Source organism: Rhipicephalus microplus, chromosome 3, assembly GCF_043290135.1.
Source record: "Rhipicephalus microplus isolate Deutch F79 chromosome 3, USDA_Rmic, whole genome shotgun sequence".
Taxonomy (NCBI): Eukaryota; Metazoa; Arthropoda; class Arachnida; order Ixodida; family Ixodidae; genus Rhipicephalus; species Rhipicephalus microplus.
The window spans coordinates 79,366,477-79,385,378 of NC_134702.1; the positions used below are offsets into that span (position 1 = coordinate 79,366,477).

At 46.4% G+C, this 18,902-nt stretch overlaps 1 protein-coding gene across 6 annotated transcripts in view; it reads right to left on the bottom strand.

The window, feature by feature from the left end:
• Nucleotides 1–18,902, bottom strand: part of Pax (paxillin) — a 79,864-nt gene that overhangs the window by 41,012 nt on the left and 19,950 nt on the right. For 3 of the 6 annotated variants that reach the window (XM_037424155.2, XM_037424154.2, XM_037424159.2), the window contains exon 2: nt 1,163–1,329. In XM_037424155.2, coding sequence (XP_037280052.1) covers nt 1,163–1,329 — 167 coding nt within the window. Of the gene's footprint in view, nt 1–1,162; nt 1,330–2,136; nt 2,282–3,225; nt 3,376–4,923; nt 5,176–18,902 lie in introns of those variants that run through there. The other 3 variants (XM_037424158.2, XM_037424157.2, XM_075889881.1) reach the window with 3 other exon arrangements.

Sequence of the window (18,902 nt, forward strand, 5' to 3'; positions counted from 1 at the left end):
TGTTTGGTTGTCACTCGGCTCTTGTCTTGTGTTGTGCACTAGATGCCAAATTGCAAGGCTTAGTTTCTGGTAGTAGTCCACGTAGTCATCAACTGATGAATTAAATTGAAGTAATCATATTCAAAATTCCTGAATACAATGGCAAGCTGTTCTAAAGCTTAGTTGCCCTCTCTTAGCTCTATTAAAACAGTGTGATTTGATAATGCTCATCATAATATCCCAACATATAGGCTAGAAAGAAACATGCACAGCCCTTTCCACAGTGACATCAAAAGGAGGATAAATAATCAAAAGGAAAAGAAATTCTGAGACCCACTTACAGCACCTCACCAAAGCATTTTGAAATCAAGGCATCATTTAAACTGCACGGTCTGAGCTCCTTTGACATCTGCATTTAATTACCATGCAAGCACTATTTGTTGTTTTTGATAGACAGCGCAACAATTTTCATTGATTAAGATTACAATCTATCAGACCAATTGACAACCAAACAATAACATCACAATGCCTACTATTAAAACAAAATAGCTAATAAATAGAACATCCACTATTTGTTTAGCATAATAACAGTGAAGTGAATGATATAAAATGTATATACAAGCATAAGGTCGATAGAATTCAGTGTGCAGTTATTCTTGAAACAACAAAGAAACTTAAAAATACACTGACATTGTATTAATCAATCCCTTTCATGACCAGCTTGAAAAAATACAATTTGTAGTTCCATACCTCTGACTGCTCTAACTGACCATTATCAATATCATACTCAGCCTCTCTTTATGGGCAGTGACTTCTCCTAATAAAATCCAATTTGCCCTGCCAAAAAAAAAAAACGCAATACAAGCAGAGAGGTGAAGCCTTGACAGAGTTTTGTGTGGTTGGAAAGCAAATGTTATGGTAAAAGTGACACTAACCATCATAATCAATAAAAGTAAAGACTCCTTACTTAAAAATATGAAAGTGGAAGACGTTCTTACGTTGGTTAGTGTCACTTTTCCAATGACGATACAAGCAGCTCTGTAGCTGTCTCTGCACTTCTGTCCAATACATCTGCTGCATACATGCACAAGATACGAGTGACGCTGGGAACGTACAGGCAAATGCATCGAACTATACAAAGTCGGATCTTCCACAAGTTGAGGAAGGTACAGCAGAAACTCACCGACATCTTGTCCGAGGAGGGTTTGTAGTCGTAGCGCTCGGTGGTGACGGTGTGGCTCATGTTGTGATCTTTGCCGAGGGTTCCTGGCCTGTTGATACTTGAGTACATAGGCGACGAGCCGTTGCTCAGACTCGCTGTTGTCTGCTGCAGGTCGGCGAGCAGGGCGTCTGTTTTAGAGAAAAATGAAAAAAAGAAAACGTGACATGACTGTTTTACCACCTCACTGCGAAGCACATATTGTTGTTATGCGAAATGCGTTAAGGAGCTCGCCTTGTTGACCATCCACATTCTCATATCGCCTGGTCACTCAGTAATCAACACAGCCCCGAAACAAGGTTAGTGATGCTCAAAACCAGTGCGAAATAAACTGATAAGGTTTAAAATAAAATAAGCCACAGAAATAACCAAGAATTAATCGCAAACATTCACCTACAGCCCCAAAGAACGCTTCCGACACTGCGCCCTCTCGTGACACTTAAGAGAGGGCGCCACCGCCTCGGCAAGCGCGCGATTGCCAAGATAATCGCTGGATTGCCCGTGCTACGCACTTCCTTAGGTTTCGCGGAGGTGGGGCTGCTCACGCGCAGATTTTAGAAGTACACCAAGGCCTAAATTTACGTAAAGTTTAGCGTGATATTTAGCTCTATACAATGATCTGCACACGAACTATGTTAGCGATAGATTAACCGCAATGCTAGCGCTGTATTATACCAGAATTAGCGCTATACTAAGACGATAGTTATAGCGCGAGAACAAAACGACGACACAGAGACAGGAAGGACACGAAAGCCTTCTTGTCAAGAAGGACACGAAAGCCTTCTTTTCTCTGTGTCGTCGTTTTGTTCTCGCGCTATAACTATCGTCATGCCATACCAACTAGCCCAAGCTGCCACACTTCTAAGCTATATTAAGCGCTGGAATTAGATTTTTAAAAATATTATCTATCTGCAAGAGTCCAAAGGCCTTCTTCTCACCTTCGCGCACAGGGCGCGCGGCCCGCACCTGGCACAAATAAATCATAAGTTATGCCGTATGTCTATCACACCAATCATGCTACACTGACGGCTCAAACAAAAGCTTTCGCGAACTCCACTCTGTCGGTGCGCGTATCAACTCTGAAACCTAGGTCTCCTTTCGTTTCTTTTTTATTCAATTTTTTTTTTGCTTCCTCCCTTCTTGCCACATATTTATTCGTGGAAAGATAGGCGAGGGAGCCAAGAAGGGATCGAAACTCCGGGCGGTGACTCAGGCACGAAAGAACGCGCAGCGTGAACATAAACAGCACGTGCACAACGGAGTCGTTCTTTCTTCGAGAAGACGGCCGCGTCCCTTTCCGTTCAAAGGCGGTCGCCAAAGGAACACGCCTTTTCGCAAAAGGGGCGACCCACGCACTGAACGAAGCCCGTTACGTTTTTCGTAACCGAAACCAACGCGAGCGCTAAACATCTCACGCCAGTCGTGTGTAGCTATAAGCACACACAGAACCACCAGGTTCAGCGTGCCGTAAACTTCATTCCTCGACAAACAGAACAGACTAAACTTTGCAAGCCACCCGCGCAACCTACCATTGAGCAAGACATAACGGGATAGGAACGAATAAAGCGAGAACTCATTAAAACTGCGCAACAACGGGGTTGGTTTTCTGTTCCAGTTCCGTCTTTTCGTTCAAGGTAACCGCATATTCGCAACACGCTCGCCCAAAGACACCAAACGGCGTCGCATTTCAATGTCGAAGAAGAAACACCATTAAACGAGTAATCACGAGTGATGGGCGCACAGCTGTCATAACATCTGCAAGATATGACTCAAATCTGGCGCCTTCAGCGAGGGCACGGCGCGCGGTGGCGTAAATAAACAGCTTAAAAATCGGTTCACTGAAAGCGTATCGAGTGTCAGCCTCTGAAAAGATACGTTTTCCCGTCCAAAATGAGAAAACATGGCACGGGAAGCACTCAGCGGCGGTTTCCTGTCTTGCGCACCCCATCCGTATTTTCTTCCAAGTACACCTGAAGTAGCGTGCCGCAGCGCTCGTGATATTCGCCCGAAAATAGAGCGAAACTTACCTCGAACTTTCACGAGAATACCGGCGCAACCGAACGCTCACCCGCGGCCGAAGTCGAAGTTTCTGCGCCCCCTTCAAAAGTTATACAACACTCAAAGTCAGGAAGGGGAACCACCCATGCCAGCCGCAGGACCTCTCCAAAAACAGAGAAGCGCTAAATACGGCCGACGGGATGGCTGGCGCCGTCTATGAGGAGCCGATGAAAACAGACGCGCAGGGCGCCAGTTTTGAACGTTCTGTCAGCCTCCATCGAGCGGTCATGGTTGAAAAGTAGGTCCATCGCATGTATCACGAGTAAAATACTTCCGAGTATAGAGCCCATACATGTGAAGTACGAAGTTTGTGTCAGTCAATAATTAATCCAAAGATGTTGATATCCTTCTCCACAGCGGTGACTTAAGACTCTTTATGAAGGATAATCGGATTTTCATGCACTGAAGCGAAAACGCAGAAAGGCTAATGGGTCTTTCATCAGAAGACACGAGTGATATTTAACACAGCACAACTACTATGAACTATAAGAAGTGGTCTCCGCAAATGAAAAAAAAAAAAAAATAAGGCCACTAACTTCTGATTTTCCGAAATTGGGACAATGCTCCCGAAAATACACCCAGGACGAGGCACATGCAAAAAGTTCGCTTCAAGAGTAATAAACTACATCACGCGAAGAAAATACCTTTTAATGCAGGTTCATTTCATGATAGATTTCACAACAAACGTAATACCAATTATCTGCCCTGATTCGGAACTACCAATTTATTTGGAACGGCAAGGAGATATGAGAACATGTCCACTGCGAGGACAAAAACCGATTTTTTGATCGATAACTGTTTAGTGTATATGTTGAAGAGCATGCTGCTGGAGCACGAATTACGAACATTCCGAGCCCGGACATTCCATGCGTTCTCGAACGTCACGGAATCCACACAGCGTTCGGGCATATCATCGAAGATAAATACGCTATGGACATGTCACGCCTTCTGCACAGCAGGAACTCTTGGCAGAGGTGGTCGTATACCGTACTGCATACTAGTATTGGACGTTGATTGGCCTGTTTTTCCCGCGAACAAGGTTCGAACGTAATCCAGAAAAGCGCGTGCAGGCAAACAGTAATAGTAAACATTCATATAGATGCCCGCTTAGTTTACGAAAATATTACGGGATAGTTTGGCAAAATTAGTTCATTAATTTTTTACCAGAAAGTCCTAGTCTACAAAGCGAATGTCAGAGGACATGACAATTACCTATCGAGGAGGTACAAACAAAATTACGCAAGTTTTACATACACACCTCTTGCCCTTCCTTAGAAGGGCTGTCTCTCTTGACCGCGTGAACAAGGCCTATACATAAAACATGGTAGCGGATTTTCAGAAGTCGCTTAGAAGTAAGGCTGCTCACCTCAGTTCGCTAACACGTACAATCAGCAACGCATTTAAATAGATACGCAGCACATGCAGCTGCGCAGAGCATCGAAACAAAGCATCCGAAGTTCTCGTTTGCTAAGAACGTGCAGGTTGTTGCACACGCGACAACAAGACGTCCACAAACTGCGACGACACACCAAAAGCAGCTCCAACTTGCTCCGCCCACAAAGCGTGGCAAGCGGACGTTACACCAAGAAAACAAGAAAGTGACGGAACTGAACAGCTGAGCGCGTGGCCCACGCCCTCTCAAAGGCAAGCACCCCCGGCTTACTTACTATTCAGGGTGCTTCCTTCCTCCCGAAACAGGGGACGGTGTCAGTGCGAACACGGCGCCAAAAAACTCGTTCGCGCGAACAAAATGCGAGCGCTGTTCGCAAGACAGAGGCAGCCGAGAATAATGGCGACAAAGTTCCAGCCAAGCGAGACCTTATTCCTTTCTGGACCCCTGACGAGCGCCACGACCACAGAGCCACACTGAACCACCACGTCAGCCGGAAAAAAACGCATATACGTGTGGACAGAGTCGCCGGTCGGAAACAGATGGGGCGCAGCGAAGAACTGACGAGTGAAAAATAAAACGAAAGTTTCAAAGGCTCGGGTGCGACGGCGATTGCGCATCCTGGTCGTCAAATCCGGCGCCTTAACTTGCGTGTTTCCTTCTGCCGACTTTCTTTCTTTTGCGCACGTGCTAGCCCCTCCCGCCTTGCAGGCACTGCCAACGGTGCGAAATCTATAGCGTCTCCGCTGCGTAGGGTTTCGTAACCACCGCGTCAAACAACGGTATAGCGCGCCCCCGAAGCGCACTGCGGATCTAAAATAGCATCGCAGGATTCAGAGCAGGAAAAGGAAGATGACACAACTGCAGGTAACCGAATGAACAGAGTGAGCGAGTGAGACAGAGAAGTGATGTACACGCGTGTGGAGGTGATGATGAATTCGACATTTTGTAATTGAGCAAAGGCAAACTACAACAAATAAAAAGATCACATCCCCTGTTAACGGGCAACAACTGAGCGATGAATAACGTAATGTAGAGAGAGAGAGAAAGAGAGAGAGAGAGAGAGATGACAGTAAAAGAGCCAAGGAAAAGCACGTTTATTGTGTGTACAGTGTATACACAGTCAACAAAATTGCTCCCATTACTCGCGACGCGAGCTACGCATATAAAAGATGCGTATTGAGAAGTTATAAAACTGTAGGTATATAGGCTCTGAACAAGTATATAGCTTCTTCACACATATCTGAAGGAAAAAAAAACGTAAAAACAAACGTGCCATCCGGGAAAACGTACAATCCAATTTAATCACGCAGTTTCGTTTGATAAAGATAGCGCGAACGTTGGCACCCGAAAATAGTACGAAATGAGGAGAGATGCCGCATTCGATGAATTTGCCTTGCTCTCTTTTACTGACGTCCGTGTCGTCAACGCAAGGCAGCTCGCTTTTCGTGGCGAATATATTCCAAAATGGGCTCATCAATACATCGACGACATATACATCCAAGGAAAAAAAGATCGCTTCCATACAGTTTTCAGAGTACCGTGTAATTTGGCGTGTTATATACGAATACTATCACTGGCGGTACTATTCCTGCGGTACACTATATATATACTAACAAATCAGTGAGATGGCAAGCACGGGCGCTGCAACCGTGCTGTTTGTTAACAGCGCAAGCTGCCAACATTTGAGGCGACGGTTTGGCTCGTGTGAACGTCTTAGACGGCGCGTTGCCAAGGCAGTGAATCACCGAAGACTTTTAATGCACCGTAATTTAGAGGCGAGGCAGGGAATCGACTCGCGTATTTCGAGAATAGAGGTTATCTGTTACCATGCATGAGTTCCCCGAGCGGCTTGCGTATCCAAGCTTTTGCGTTCTTGTGTAATCTCCTCGCGGCCGGCAGGCGAGTGGACTCGAGAGTTATGGGCAAGGAGCGGCTTGGGGTCCCTAGAACGAAAACTCTATAGTGTTTGGTTTTTACAGTAATCAACCCCTTCCAGCATAATGAAAAACACAAGAACACAAATAGGCTGCGTTATAATGATCTTTAAGGAAATAATTCACCAGATGACGTTGTTGGTGTCGCTCTTTAATACACTCGCGCTGTCACTCTGCGACTTGGAAAAGCAGCCTTTCGGCCGTCGCAAGAAACGCCATGGACACGCATCGCGAGGACATTTAATGCTGCTGTTAAAGCAGGCCGTACTGTACGTAGCCTCGGAATTTCTCTGGGAGCTCGACTCAACGCCCCCTTGTGTTTAGTCTATAGACACCCTATATATAGACTCAACATCTGCGCGTACTTACGTTCCATTTCCGTTCAACTGCACCAATTCACACGTGCACGCGCGCTGGAGGCATATATACACCATAAAGAGTGCTTAACGGCGCAAACGACAGGAGGGGATAGAAGAGACGAGACAGAGCGCTGACAGAAACGTCAAGCCAGTTCATGCCACGATATCACCTAGTCGTTACCTGTCAGTCAACCGTGTCATATTGCAGACACGCCATGACCACGACAAGGACGGACGCGTTGTGAAAGACGTAGACGAAAATGAATGCCGCTATGAATCATTTTTTTAAGACGACAGACTCCAAAAAAATAAAAAAAATAAAACAAGAAGTAATAATACGAGGGAGAGAAACAAAGGACGATATGACGCTCTATACCACGGTGTTCTTTACTGGACAAGGGGGGGGGGGGATATATTGAAATATAAAGGAGAAAGAAGAGAAAGATGAGTGGAGTATAGGCGTTTTTTATTATTGAATTAGAAAATAAACGAAGGTGTTGTCACCGTTACTTGGCGACGACTACTCCTTTCCACTTGATTGTTACAAATAAAGAATAGAAACAAATAGCATATATACATATATACAGTCCTACATAGGTGAGACTATTTTACGGGTTTCAGTGCCACCTTGTTGGGCTATTAACCTTTGCGTTCTGCATGTTTAACAACTATAAACGAACAGTCTTACGGTAGAGGCATACACACGAAAACGGTTGGGTTGGTGCACACGATGTTTCGTGGCTTTACTAATTTACATCGCAATCCACAAAAAACAATAAAACAAAAACTTGACAGCCCAAGATGGCGGCGCCTACTTGTATTTGGTAAACCAGAGTTGTCTGCGTATAAGAGAGGCATGCGCCTGTGCACTCACCACAATGCTTATGCACCGGTCTGTCAATAACCTAATGATCAACAAACACCACGCACAGTACAATTTGCACCTGTATCTTACAGTACTTATCCCTTCGGCCACCTTGTTGGCATTCCGCAGAACAGATTTGCAGTAATAGATAACAGTTGATAATATAGATTTCTGTGAGCTAGATATATAAGCTGATATATAATGCGGAAGATCGATTGATTGATATGTGGCGTGTAAACGTCCCAAAAAACACGATGTGATTATCAGAGACGCCGTAGTGCAGGGCTTCAGAAATTTCGACCACCTGCGGTGCTTTAATGTGCACCCAAACCTGAGCACACGCGATCATGCGAAAGAGAGCGCAAACAAGGAGCAGGAGGTGTTTTAGCTGCAGCTGCAAGAAAGCCACTGAGTTACCTGACGGTCACTCATTCATGACAAAGGAGGGCGCGTTTGAAGGCTTTATGCTCCAAGCCCAACAATAGGGCGAGAGGGAGAGAGATAATAAAAGGAGTGAAAGGCAGGCAGGGAGGCCAACCAGAATTGTAGCATCGGGTTGGCTATATTCTACACTGAAGGGAGAGCTAAAAGAAAAGAAAGATGGAAACGAAAGCGGAGAGAAAAGCAGACGCGCGAGAAAGAAACAAGTAAACAAAAGGAAGGTGCAGAGCGGGAACACTTGTTAAATCAACCACTCTATCGCCAAGAAGTTCAGTAAAGTGCTTTACCGGCTGTGAATGGGTATCGCTTTCACCAAATCTTTTTGCCTTCTGAATAGGCACGGAAGACAGTGCTGCTTGCGACCACAATAGGGCAGCGATGAAACGACAGAACATGTTCTTCGTCGCTGTCCTCGCTACAGCACGCACGTAATAGCGCCAGCTGCTGTGTTGGCTAGCCTTTACGACATACCTCTGTCTGAACTGATCACGATCATGATGTACTGTCTACGAATGTGCCAAATTTTCGTAACATAATTCCAAGGCACTCAATATTACGTTTCAAGAAAGAAAACGAAGTATTGTGCCGTTTTGTGTGAGTTTCAGGAATTAGTCGCGATGAGGATGTACTTAAAACAGCTCGTTATTCTGCAGTAAGCCATGTTTAATTTTGACATAAAATATAATGAAATCATATAAGCTTCGAATGCGAACGCCATTAGGTTTTGGTCGCATTCATTTGAACAAAGGAGAAGCAATACTTCTCACGTTGGTTCTGGAATGCGGTACGTCGAACGACCCATAGCAAATCGTACCACCTAAGAAATAGGCTACAGTCATACGCCGCACTGAATTTAAGTCTAGTCATATTGATTGTGCAGGATGTTCAATTCGTCCAACTAACGACGTATCTTGCCTTCGTTTTGGCAATAAGTTGACACCGCTAGCATAGACAAGTTGCGTACACACAAACGTAGCCACCGCCTCGGAAGGGAATAAAAATGCCATTAAGAAATCAAAAAGAGCGCGAGGCAGAAAAAAAAAGGGGGGGAGGGATTCAGGGACTATACAAAAATAGCAAAATGACAGGGAACAAAAATAACAGAGCATATCCACGGAGTGAATGATGGTGAGTGGAGCGAAGTGTCCATCTGTCCGTCTGTATGTCCGTCTGCGCGTCCATTCGTTCGTCCATCTGTCCGTGCTTCCGTCCAACTGTGCGTTCGTTCATCCGTCTGTCTGTCTGTCTGTCTGTCTGTCTGTCTGTCTGTCTGTCTGTCTGTCTGTCTGTCTGTCTGTCTGTCAATCTGCGTGCCCCTCCACCCTTCCATCGGTCCGAGCGCACGTCCATACACCCGCGCATCAGTCCGCCCGTACGTCCATCCGTGCGTCCGTCCGTCCGTCCGTGCTTCCGTCCATCTGTGCCTCCATCCGCCAGTCTCTGTCTGTCTGTCTGTCTGTCTGTCTGTCTGTCTGTCTGTCTGTCTGTCTGTCTGTCTGTCTGTCTGTCTGTCTGTCTGTCTGTCTGTCTGTCTGTCTGTCTGTCTGTCTGATACTGCCGGTTACGCCTGACGCAGCACAAGGTTAAACTAAGAGGATTTTCACCCCTAAAACAAACGAATGGAACGGGAAATGCGCGAACTGGAGATGAAAGGGCACGAGCTGAAAGAGCCTGACAGTGAGCCGCGTACCAACAAAGGAAAAAAGAAAAGTAGTTCTACAGTCAAGGTTAGACTTCCGCGTCCATATTATTTGCTACGGGCACTCAAGGTCACGGCATAAACGCGCGCCACACACGTCGACTAAGGCGACGGTGCAGAACGGGAAGTCTCGAGAATGAGGCAGTAATAAAAGCTACCGTCCAGCTGTTCACACAAACAGAACAGACCCGAGAACGGGAAGAAAATGAATTGGGCGGGGCAGAAACCGACGAACTACTTTCCGCTGGCTAATAGAAATGCGCGTGTAGTAATATAGATCTAGTTACATCGATTGATATGTGGATTTAACGTCACAAAACCACCACGTGATTACGAGAGACGCCGTAGTGGAGGGCCCCGGAAATTTCGACCACCCGGGGTTCTTTAACGTGCACCCAAATCTGAGCACACGGGCCTACAACATTTCCACCTCCATCGGAAATGCAGCCGCCACAGCCGGGATTCGATCCCGCGACCTGCAGGTCAGCAGCGAGTATACATATATATTTATAAGAGTTAAAGGGCAAACAGGAACTCAAGAGGCAACGGCAAACACGTGAACACGTAAAAGTAATTTTCAGGGCGCAATGTACCAATCCGCAACGCGACTGCCACGAACTTGTTGAGGACTTGCAGAGGATTGCAACTAAGCCGTCTTCGCCACCCCAGTGCAAGGCTCCGTAGAACGGGTCTCGCGTCTGGCCAACCACCCGACTTCGACCACTTGATCCGGGGACCTCATACCACCAATCATAATTAGATTTCATATACGAGGCAAATTTGCCTATGTATGTTTGACACTACCAATTACGATGCCTATAGGGGCAGGCATAGTATTTTTTCTCTCAAATGTAAGCACGAGTCCGATCACTTTGCCCGAGGACGACGACAGTGTAAGGATATATACAAACGAGAGAGGGAGAGAGAGTGTGTGCGAGAGAGAGAGAGATTAGAGATTTCGTGGATGTCGACGATTTTACGCACGATCACTGTCAAAAGTCTGCGCTACAGGATTCCGACATGTCACCCCACCCCACACAATTTATGCAAAGGTTTAAACAACATGCATAAATGCATGTGGTTAAAACGTTTCGCTCCCACGGAGATGCATCCTGCGCACGTTTCCAGAACGCTTACGCCAGATTTGCTATGTTAGGTCTCGATACTGAAAACACTGCAGAAGTACACCCGAGCACGAATCGCTGCTGCGAACACACTTCAAAAGATTACGTTAGCGGGCATAGCCTCGCCACGGTGGTCTAGTGGCTAAAATACTCGGCTGCTGACCCGCAGGTCGCGCGATCAAATCCCGGCTGTGGCGGCTGCATTTCCGATGGAGGCGGAAATGTTGTAGGCCTGTGTACTCAGATTTGGGTGCACGTTAAAGAACCCCAGGTGGTCGAAATTTCCGGAGCCCTCCACTACGACGTCTCTCATAATCATATGGTGGTTTTGGGACGTTAAACCCCACATATCAATCAATCAATCAACGTTAGCGGGCACACCATGCATGCATGGTCGATGCGGCGAACAGACAGGCAATATGCATCTTCAGGCTCTGTATAGTAGCCAGCTAGAAAAGCAAAGACGTCCAGACATCAAACGTGCCGCAATGAAAACAAAACGCCGCCTCTACGCCTCGTTCGCCCTTGAAAACATCTCGGGCAACAAGTCAAGAAGGAAGAGCAGGCGCCGTGCAGACGCCGCCTTTTATGTTTAGCGTTTTTACCCTCGGGGCAGGCGCCCGCCCAAGAAAAGTGGCGCCCTCCTCTCTCGTTTGTACTTTCTCGAGAGAAGCGTTTTATTGAGGCCAATTAAGGCGAAAACGAAGTCACACCGCGGAGGGTCGTACGTGGCGCGCGCAGCTGCTGCCATGGGAACCACCGCCCAGAGCAATCGGACAGATGGTCTGATGGCCACTTGCCGGCCGTCCGTGCATGGTGGTCTATGCGGGAGTTGCCCGAATAAGTGTTTAGATATGGTGCGTGCGTGCGCGTCTGTGTATTCGTGTGTATTTGTAAGCATGTGTGTGTGTGTGTGTGTGTGTGTGTGTGTGTGTGTGTGCGTGCGTGCGTGTGCGTGTGCGTGCGTGCGTGCGTGTGTGCGTGCGTGTGTGTGTGTGTGTGTGTGTGTGAAAGAAAAAGAAGGGACCATCCATTTGTCCACAACGAGGCACCACGACATGTCAAAAGTCGTTTTTCTTGCGTGTTGCCCAAGACTTCGAATGACCTTCCTATAGCCGCAACGCTTTGACAGTGGAGTCTGACCAATTCGAAGTAAAAAAGAAAGCTTCATTTTTCATACCATTTATCTTTGAAGAGATGAGCAACTCCTGTTGCTGAACCAGGAACTTAACCTTCACAAGGCTTAATTAATATAAGTAAGCATGCATATGCACGCTGAACCAGGAACTTAACCTTCACAAGGCTTAATTAATATAAGTAAGCATGCATATGCACTTACATGTGCACCCTTTCATTATTGATGCATGCGTACACACCAATATAACACATCTATGCATCTATAGACCGCCAAAAGATAATCAGTGCTTCCAAAAAAGCACGCTCCCGATTACCGCTGAGGCTTATCCTTTTGTGTGGTTTTCCTTTTTATAATTTTCCTTTAGTTCTGTAGATGCATATTCCGATTATTTATCTCGTATGCTAAACGATACGCAATTTATCAGTAGCCCGATCGTCGGTCGCCAGACGGCGAACATGCAGCGGACGAAGCAGTGCGGCAATATTCCTGACACCACAGCCAAGCGGAACTCATGGGAAAAGGCATTACGAAAGTTCTAATCCTTTTCTAACGCTGCACGTCTCCGGGCGGGCAGGCAGGCAGGCAGGCAGGCAGGCAGCAGCAACAGGTGGTGGTGTATATTGTGCAACTCAATCGCGCGCGGCCTTGGCAACTGTGTCGGCAAGGGACGGCCTTTTTCGAAGGCTGCAGAGACCACGTGAGTCGCGAGGGCACACAACAATGGAGCGGCGTCGAGGACACCCCGCCGATCATAAAAACCCGTACGCGAAAACGCGACGCTCACTCTGACGCGCACGTGCAGCAGTGAGAATTTCGCGCAGAAACACCAGTAGCTGAAAGTGTGACGTCCCAGATGAATTTCAAGTTTTTTTGTCATTTATAACAATGACAGAATCAGTAACATTCCTTGAAGCTTGCTAAACCACTGAGCAATAATTTGGTGCGGGGCAGAGAAGAATAGACACGGCGCAGGACCACGTATAATTCCATGTACGTCACGTACTTCAGGGTACTTTCTGTTAGGAATTTGCTCTGTCTCGCGATGGTAGCGGTGGCGAAGAGCGGCGAGCCGTAGAGCGGACTTCGCTGAAGCCTTAGCCCGAAGGCGAAACAGGGAGGCAATCCGTTTTGAAAACAGCAACAAAAGGAGCCTTTACTGATGTCCCGTACCGAAATAGCGCCGGGTGGTTTAGCATTACGAACCACGCAACTATCCGAGCAATAAACTCCATCAATATACATTACCAAAGGGCTTGGCATGCTACGTTTCTGGATCCCTAATTAAAACAATATCTGAAGCTTAACGTCCCAAAACTATATATATATATATATATATATATATATATATATATATATATATATATATATATATATATATATATATATATATACGGCATGATTGAGAGGAGCGCCCTACTGAAGTGCTATGGAAGTTTTGACCGTTTAGTGTTCTTCAACGTGCGCTAACATCGCAAAGTACACCGGCCTCTAGCATTCGACGTCCATCGAAATGCGACGGGTGTCGAACCCGCGACTTTCAGGTCAGCAGCCGAACACCGTATATAGCCGCTACACCACCGCAGTGGACACTTAACGAGAACGCAACGAGGTTCCAAGGTTGTCGCAGAATTGACGCATTTATGAGCGGCTTTGAGAGGAAAAGGCCGCAAGTAAAATACCATTCCGAAAATACTTTCCACAAACGGCGAGCACTGAAATTAGTACACGACGCAGACTATATAGGTCAAACGAGGAGGCAAGTCGTCGTTGGACAAACCATTAACGTCACGCCAAATGTGCGTATGTTTAGTTGTACTCCTGCAAAACTGATCCCGAAACGGATCACCAACGAACACGAAACGTCGCTATGATGCGACGAGCAGCTGCGTGGGAAGTAGCACGTGCAAAATATTAACACGGCTGTCGATGACGCTAAATATAGGTACAAATGTTGTAAGCACGGGATTCGTTGAACAGTCGCATATGTTTTAAATAACCAGTTGTTTACAGTTGCCTAACGATGCCAACAGTAACATGCGTGTTAGCAAGCGGTAAGCTGATATCGATAGCGCTTGCGCTCGCGAGGATGGCCCCGAACACTGCTACAGAACAGCCGGCTGGCGTAACGGCTGATATTCCAACGATAGCCGATACAAGCCAACGATTATCAGCTTTCCCCCCACACCATGGACATTAGTCGAACAACTTACAGCTACGCTTTAGCAGATATTCGAGAACAGTATAGCGCATCACTAAACATTAGTAATCGTTTGCTTAGCGATACTGAGCCTACACTAGTCATCGCTCAGCCAACACTAATAAACATGAACCAGTACTAACAAGTGCGCATACTGAAAGCGTAAATACCACAAATCACGAAAGGATACAGTCAAACCCGACTATGTCTAGTCGAACCCACTTATTTATATTACGAGAATTCTATTGTTAAAGCCAATAATTGCTATAAACGGGTTGCGAAAAAAAACCAGTACACAAGGATCGCGGGCTGTTGTGAAAAAAAAAACTATTGGATGAGTTATGCCAATAAACATCATGATAAGGACAACACAGCTGTTTTTTTTTGTTTTTTTTTTTTGACACGCTTGAAAATTCAAACGCTTCCACGAGGCCACGACGAAGCCAATGTATGACAGTAGATGAAATTTTGGAAGCTGGAACTTTTCCAAGCCTCGTTTTTTTACTCATACTGTATGCCCGAAAGTGCATTAACAGAAGGCATTACCGCTAACGTACTGTAGCCCATTTCAAAAATTAGCTTTGCCGCAATGCTACAACGCTGTGCAGTGAAGCATACCGAAAATTCGAAGGCACAATGGGTGACGTTGGGGTTGTGGCCGGGCGTTTCTGCAGCTTGAATTTCTCGTTTTCTTCTTTCTGCTCAAGAATTTAGCATTCCATTACCTTTCGGCATGGACACCCGACGGCCAGAGTTAATTGTTAGAACCGATAATGCGGCATGCTGGAATTTCTGTAAGCGGGTTATTTCACCAATAAAACGTACAAAAGTTGACGGCGCAGCAGCTTCATTGTTATAACCAATATATTGTTAAAACCGGTATCGTTATAACTGGGTTCGACTGCGTTTTCAAAGATAGAAAATGTTTTGGCGTGAATACATACGAAACTGTACTGTTACATCGAACAAAATCAGCCGGAAACACGCTTAGCATCTAAAATCAGTAAACGAGAGGAACCCAATGAACTTGGCTTTCCCTCATAGAAGGGGACTTTCCCGCATGCATCTAGGTGAATGAGAGGTGTGATGGGGGGCGGCACCGCGCGGAGCAAGTAGTAACTACCACTTGCCATCGCGTGCCTTCTCCGGTGGGAGGCCACCTCATCCGTGGTTCCTCGTCGCCGTGTGCCCATCGGTCCGTCGTGACCGGTCATGCAACGCTCGCTTCTCCGCAATTTTCCGATCCCTTCGCCAACACTATATATGTCGCTGCCGCAAAGCGGAAGAACCTGCCATTCGAAGGCGTAGAAAAGAAGTCCGACGCTAGGGCTGCTTACAGCATTCCCCAACATGAGACATTCGGGCCATGACGGAGAAGAGGCATCCGGCGCCTCACGAATATGTACAGCTGCGTGTGACAATGTTGGCGCACTGTTTACCTCGATACCGTATCTTCTCGCTTGTGACCCACCACTGCGTATGACCGGCACCCACAGGCGTGCGCCAGTGGGGCACAAGTCTACCCCGTACTGTGTTTACTCAGTCAGACCTGTCCCATAGTTGTTGAAAAAGCAGGGTTTTTTGACGATAATGTGGCGGCCGCAGGCCCCTAATACTGAATTTCAAGAACTGTTAAGACCAAACTGTTGTGAGAAGCACGTACGTGCTCATTTCATCTTCATTTCTTTTTTTCATCCAATGCTAATGTTGTCTTCCGAATTCGACCGACATGAGCGGGAGTAGAGGGGGAGGGGGAGGGCAGTGTTGCCGCAAAGCCGCCTTCTTTACATTATCCCAAAGCAGCGTCGTGAAGCCATATATTACTCGCGAAAACACGGTAACTCCTTTAGATATCGAACTACTCTCGGCGACAACTTTTCTTGGCACTGAAGGGAAACCTACGTGGCGGAGCTTCTGCACGTGTAGCACTACGCGAAGTAGTCCGATGTGGCGCGCTTCTCGTAAGGCTAAGGAAAGTGATGGGGGAGCACCAACATCGTTTCATGTAGACGCAGACGCCGCTCAGCGTTTGAGATACACGTAAAAAAAAAGGGCGAGACTTTTTCGCGCGTTCGAAAAACGCGAAGTTACAACGAATAAATTAAAGTATGTACACGACTATCCTAAAGGTGCGAGCTGCGTCCTATCTCAAATAGCTCCACGTAGAAAATAAAGGGGGAAAATTCAATTTTTTCACGGTGAAAATACGGGCGCTATTGTGGAACTACATTCACTGGCGGTAGGGCATGCTCGCGATTTGGCTCTGCAGCCTTCGCTCCAATGTCAAGAAAAGTTGTCGCCGAGTATAATTTCAGTATTTTTGTTTTGTCCTTCTGAGGATTCTATATGCGCGGGTGCGCGACCGCATACGCAAAGGTATTCCCTCGAATATAAAGCAACGCTGGGAGAGAGCTCGGCCGTGAAAGGCGCCCATGCAGCAGACCTTCTCGAGTAGCGCGCTCACGCAGTTTATAACCCACATACGTATGCGGCTTCACCAACAGTGCGGTCACCCACCACCGTCCGGCACCGACCAACGCGCGGCCGTCCTTCGGCAGATGCCAAGGATCGAGCGTCCTCCGGCGCGGTATGTATATATGCATACTGCTGCGCATACCAGTGGTTGCCCAGCTAGACGCGCAACTGTACACCCGCCTCGCCGTTAAGAGCAAGGGTAAAGTTTTTGTTTCAATTAATTCATGGGGACGTAAACATCGACACGACAAAACTAATCGCCTTCAGTAGTTCAAGATCGACACGTTACTGACACTCCTAAATACTTAATAAATACACTTCTAACTCGAATTGTTTTAGATATTTATATTCCCCGCAAACCATAAGAGAAAGGAACCGACCGAGTCCTGCTGTTACTAACGCATCATCTTTACACGTGTTCTTAGGAATGATATAGAAGCAAATGTACACGCAGTGTAGTTTCTGTGAACCTAATTATTGTTTTTTTTTCTGTCTTTGTCTCCTTATGACTTGTATTACGTGTGCCTTCTCTGCAATGGTCTCATTTCAAGATCGGCAGTATTGCTAAATATAATAATAATAATAATAATAATAATAATAATAATAATAATAATAATAATAATAATAATAATAATAATAATAATAATAATAATAATAATAATAACGCCCCACGTTTCTTGCGTGAAATATTTTCATTTCAGCTTTTGGCAAGCTTCTGAGGAACCAAGAGGGACTCAATTTGGGCCAGTTTGGTAGGCACCTATTTCGAAGATAAACAGTATAATAACCAGCGGGATAAAAGAAGAGCAAGAACGGAAGAAGAAGCGCCATGCTTCTGAAATCTCTCGAGTTATTTTCCTCGTGTAGTACACGTCACTGCAGTTTTGTAAAACACAAGAACGATGTAATAATTACAGGAGATTTACGTCCAAAAATCACGATATGACTATGAGAGACGCCGTATATAGTGGCGGGGCTCCGGAAATTACAACCACCTGCAGGGGGGTTCTTTTTGAGTGCGCTCAATACGAGTACAAAGGACCTCTTGGCATATTCGCCTCCATCGAAAATGCGGCCGCCGCGGTCGGGATTCAATCCTGCAACCTGCGGGTCACCAGTCGAGCACCGGAAGCACTATGGACCACTGGGGTGGATAACACTGAAGTACATCCACAACTTCGACCGTGCATGGACATATGCATGTGTGCAGCCCCATTTAGGAAACCTTCAAGTTTCACTGACCTCGTGTTTTTTACAGACGCACGTTCCGAGGGCTGCCCCACGTCTATAGCTGCCGCTGTTGTACATATTTTGTTGTTGTGTAATAAAAGCTTAGTCTCCGCAAATGAAGGATACTTATTTATGACGGTTGAAGGAATGCTTTATAGGTGAGGGCTCAGACATGACTACATGAGCCGGTTGATTTCTCCACCTGTTCGCATCTTTCAAAGTTGATCATATTTCAATCAAATGCATTGAGGAACGGCTATGTCGTAGAATATTTTAGAGCACAAGGAATAAGATGCGGCCAGAGAAGGGACTCCGCGCTGTGTCCCTTCTCCGTCCTGTGTCGCTTCTCTGTCCGTATCTAATCCGCTGCGCTGTAAAATATTCTACGATGAACATCCACAAACTTGCCGAACTCGTGATTCTGAACCACCAGATATAGCTTCGGTTTATATGAGAACACACCGTTTATCTTGAAGATAGATGCGACAGCGCAGTATATAAAGCCAATCAAATAGAAATCAAACGAAGAGCAAATGGGACCGGGCGACACTGTGTACAGAGCTTGAGTGCGTGTATATACTTCTCAAACTTGGTCAACAACCCCCCAGCCTGCGTGTACAGTTCAACCCCATCTATCTCGTTCGCATAAATCGCGGGCGCTCGAGATACCGCCGCACTGACAAGCACGCCGACAGCTTATCGTTCGTTTGCTCCCTGTTATCACAGCTGCGCGCTTAGATGGACCACGAGCACCAAGACTATAGAATCGCTCCCGACGATGCATACAGCGT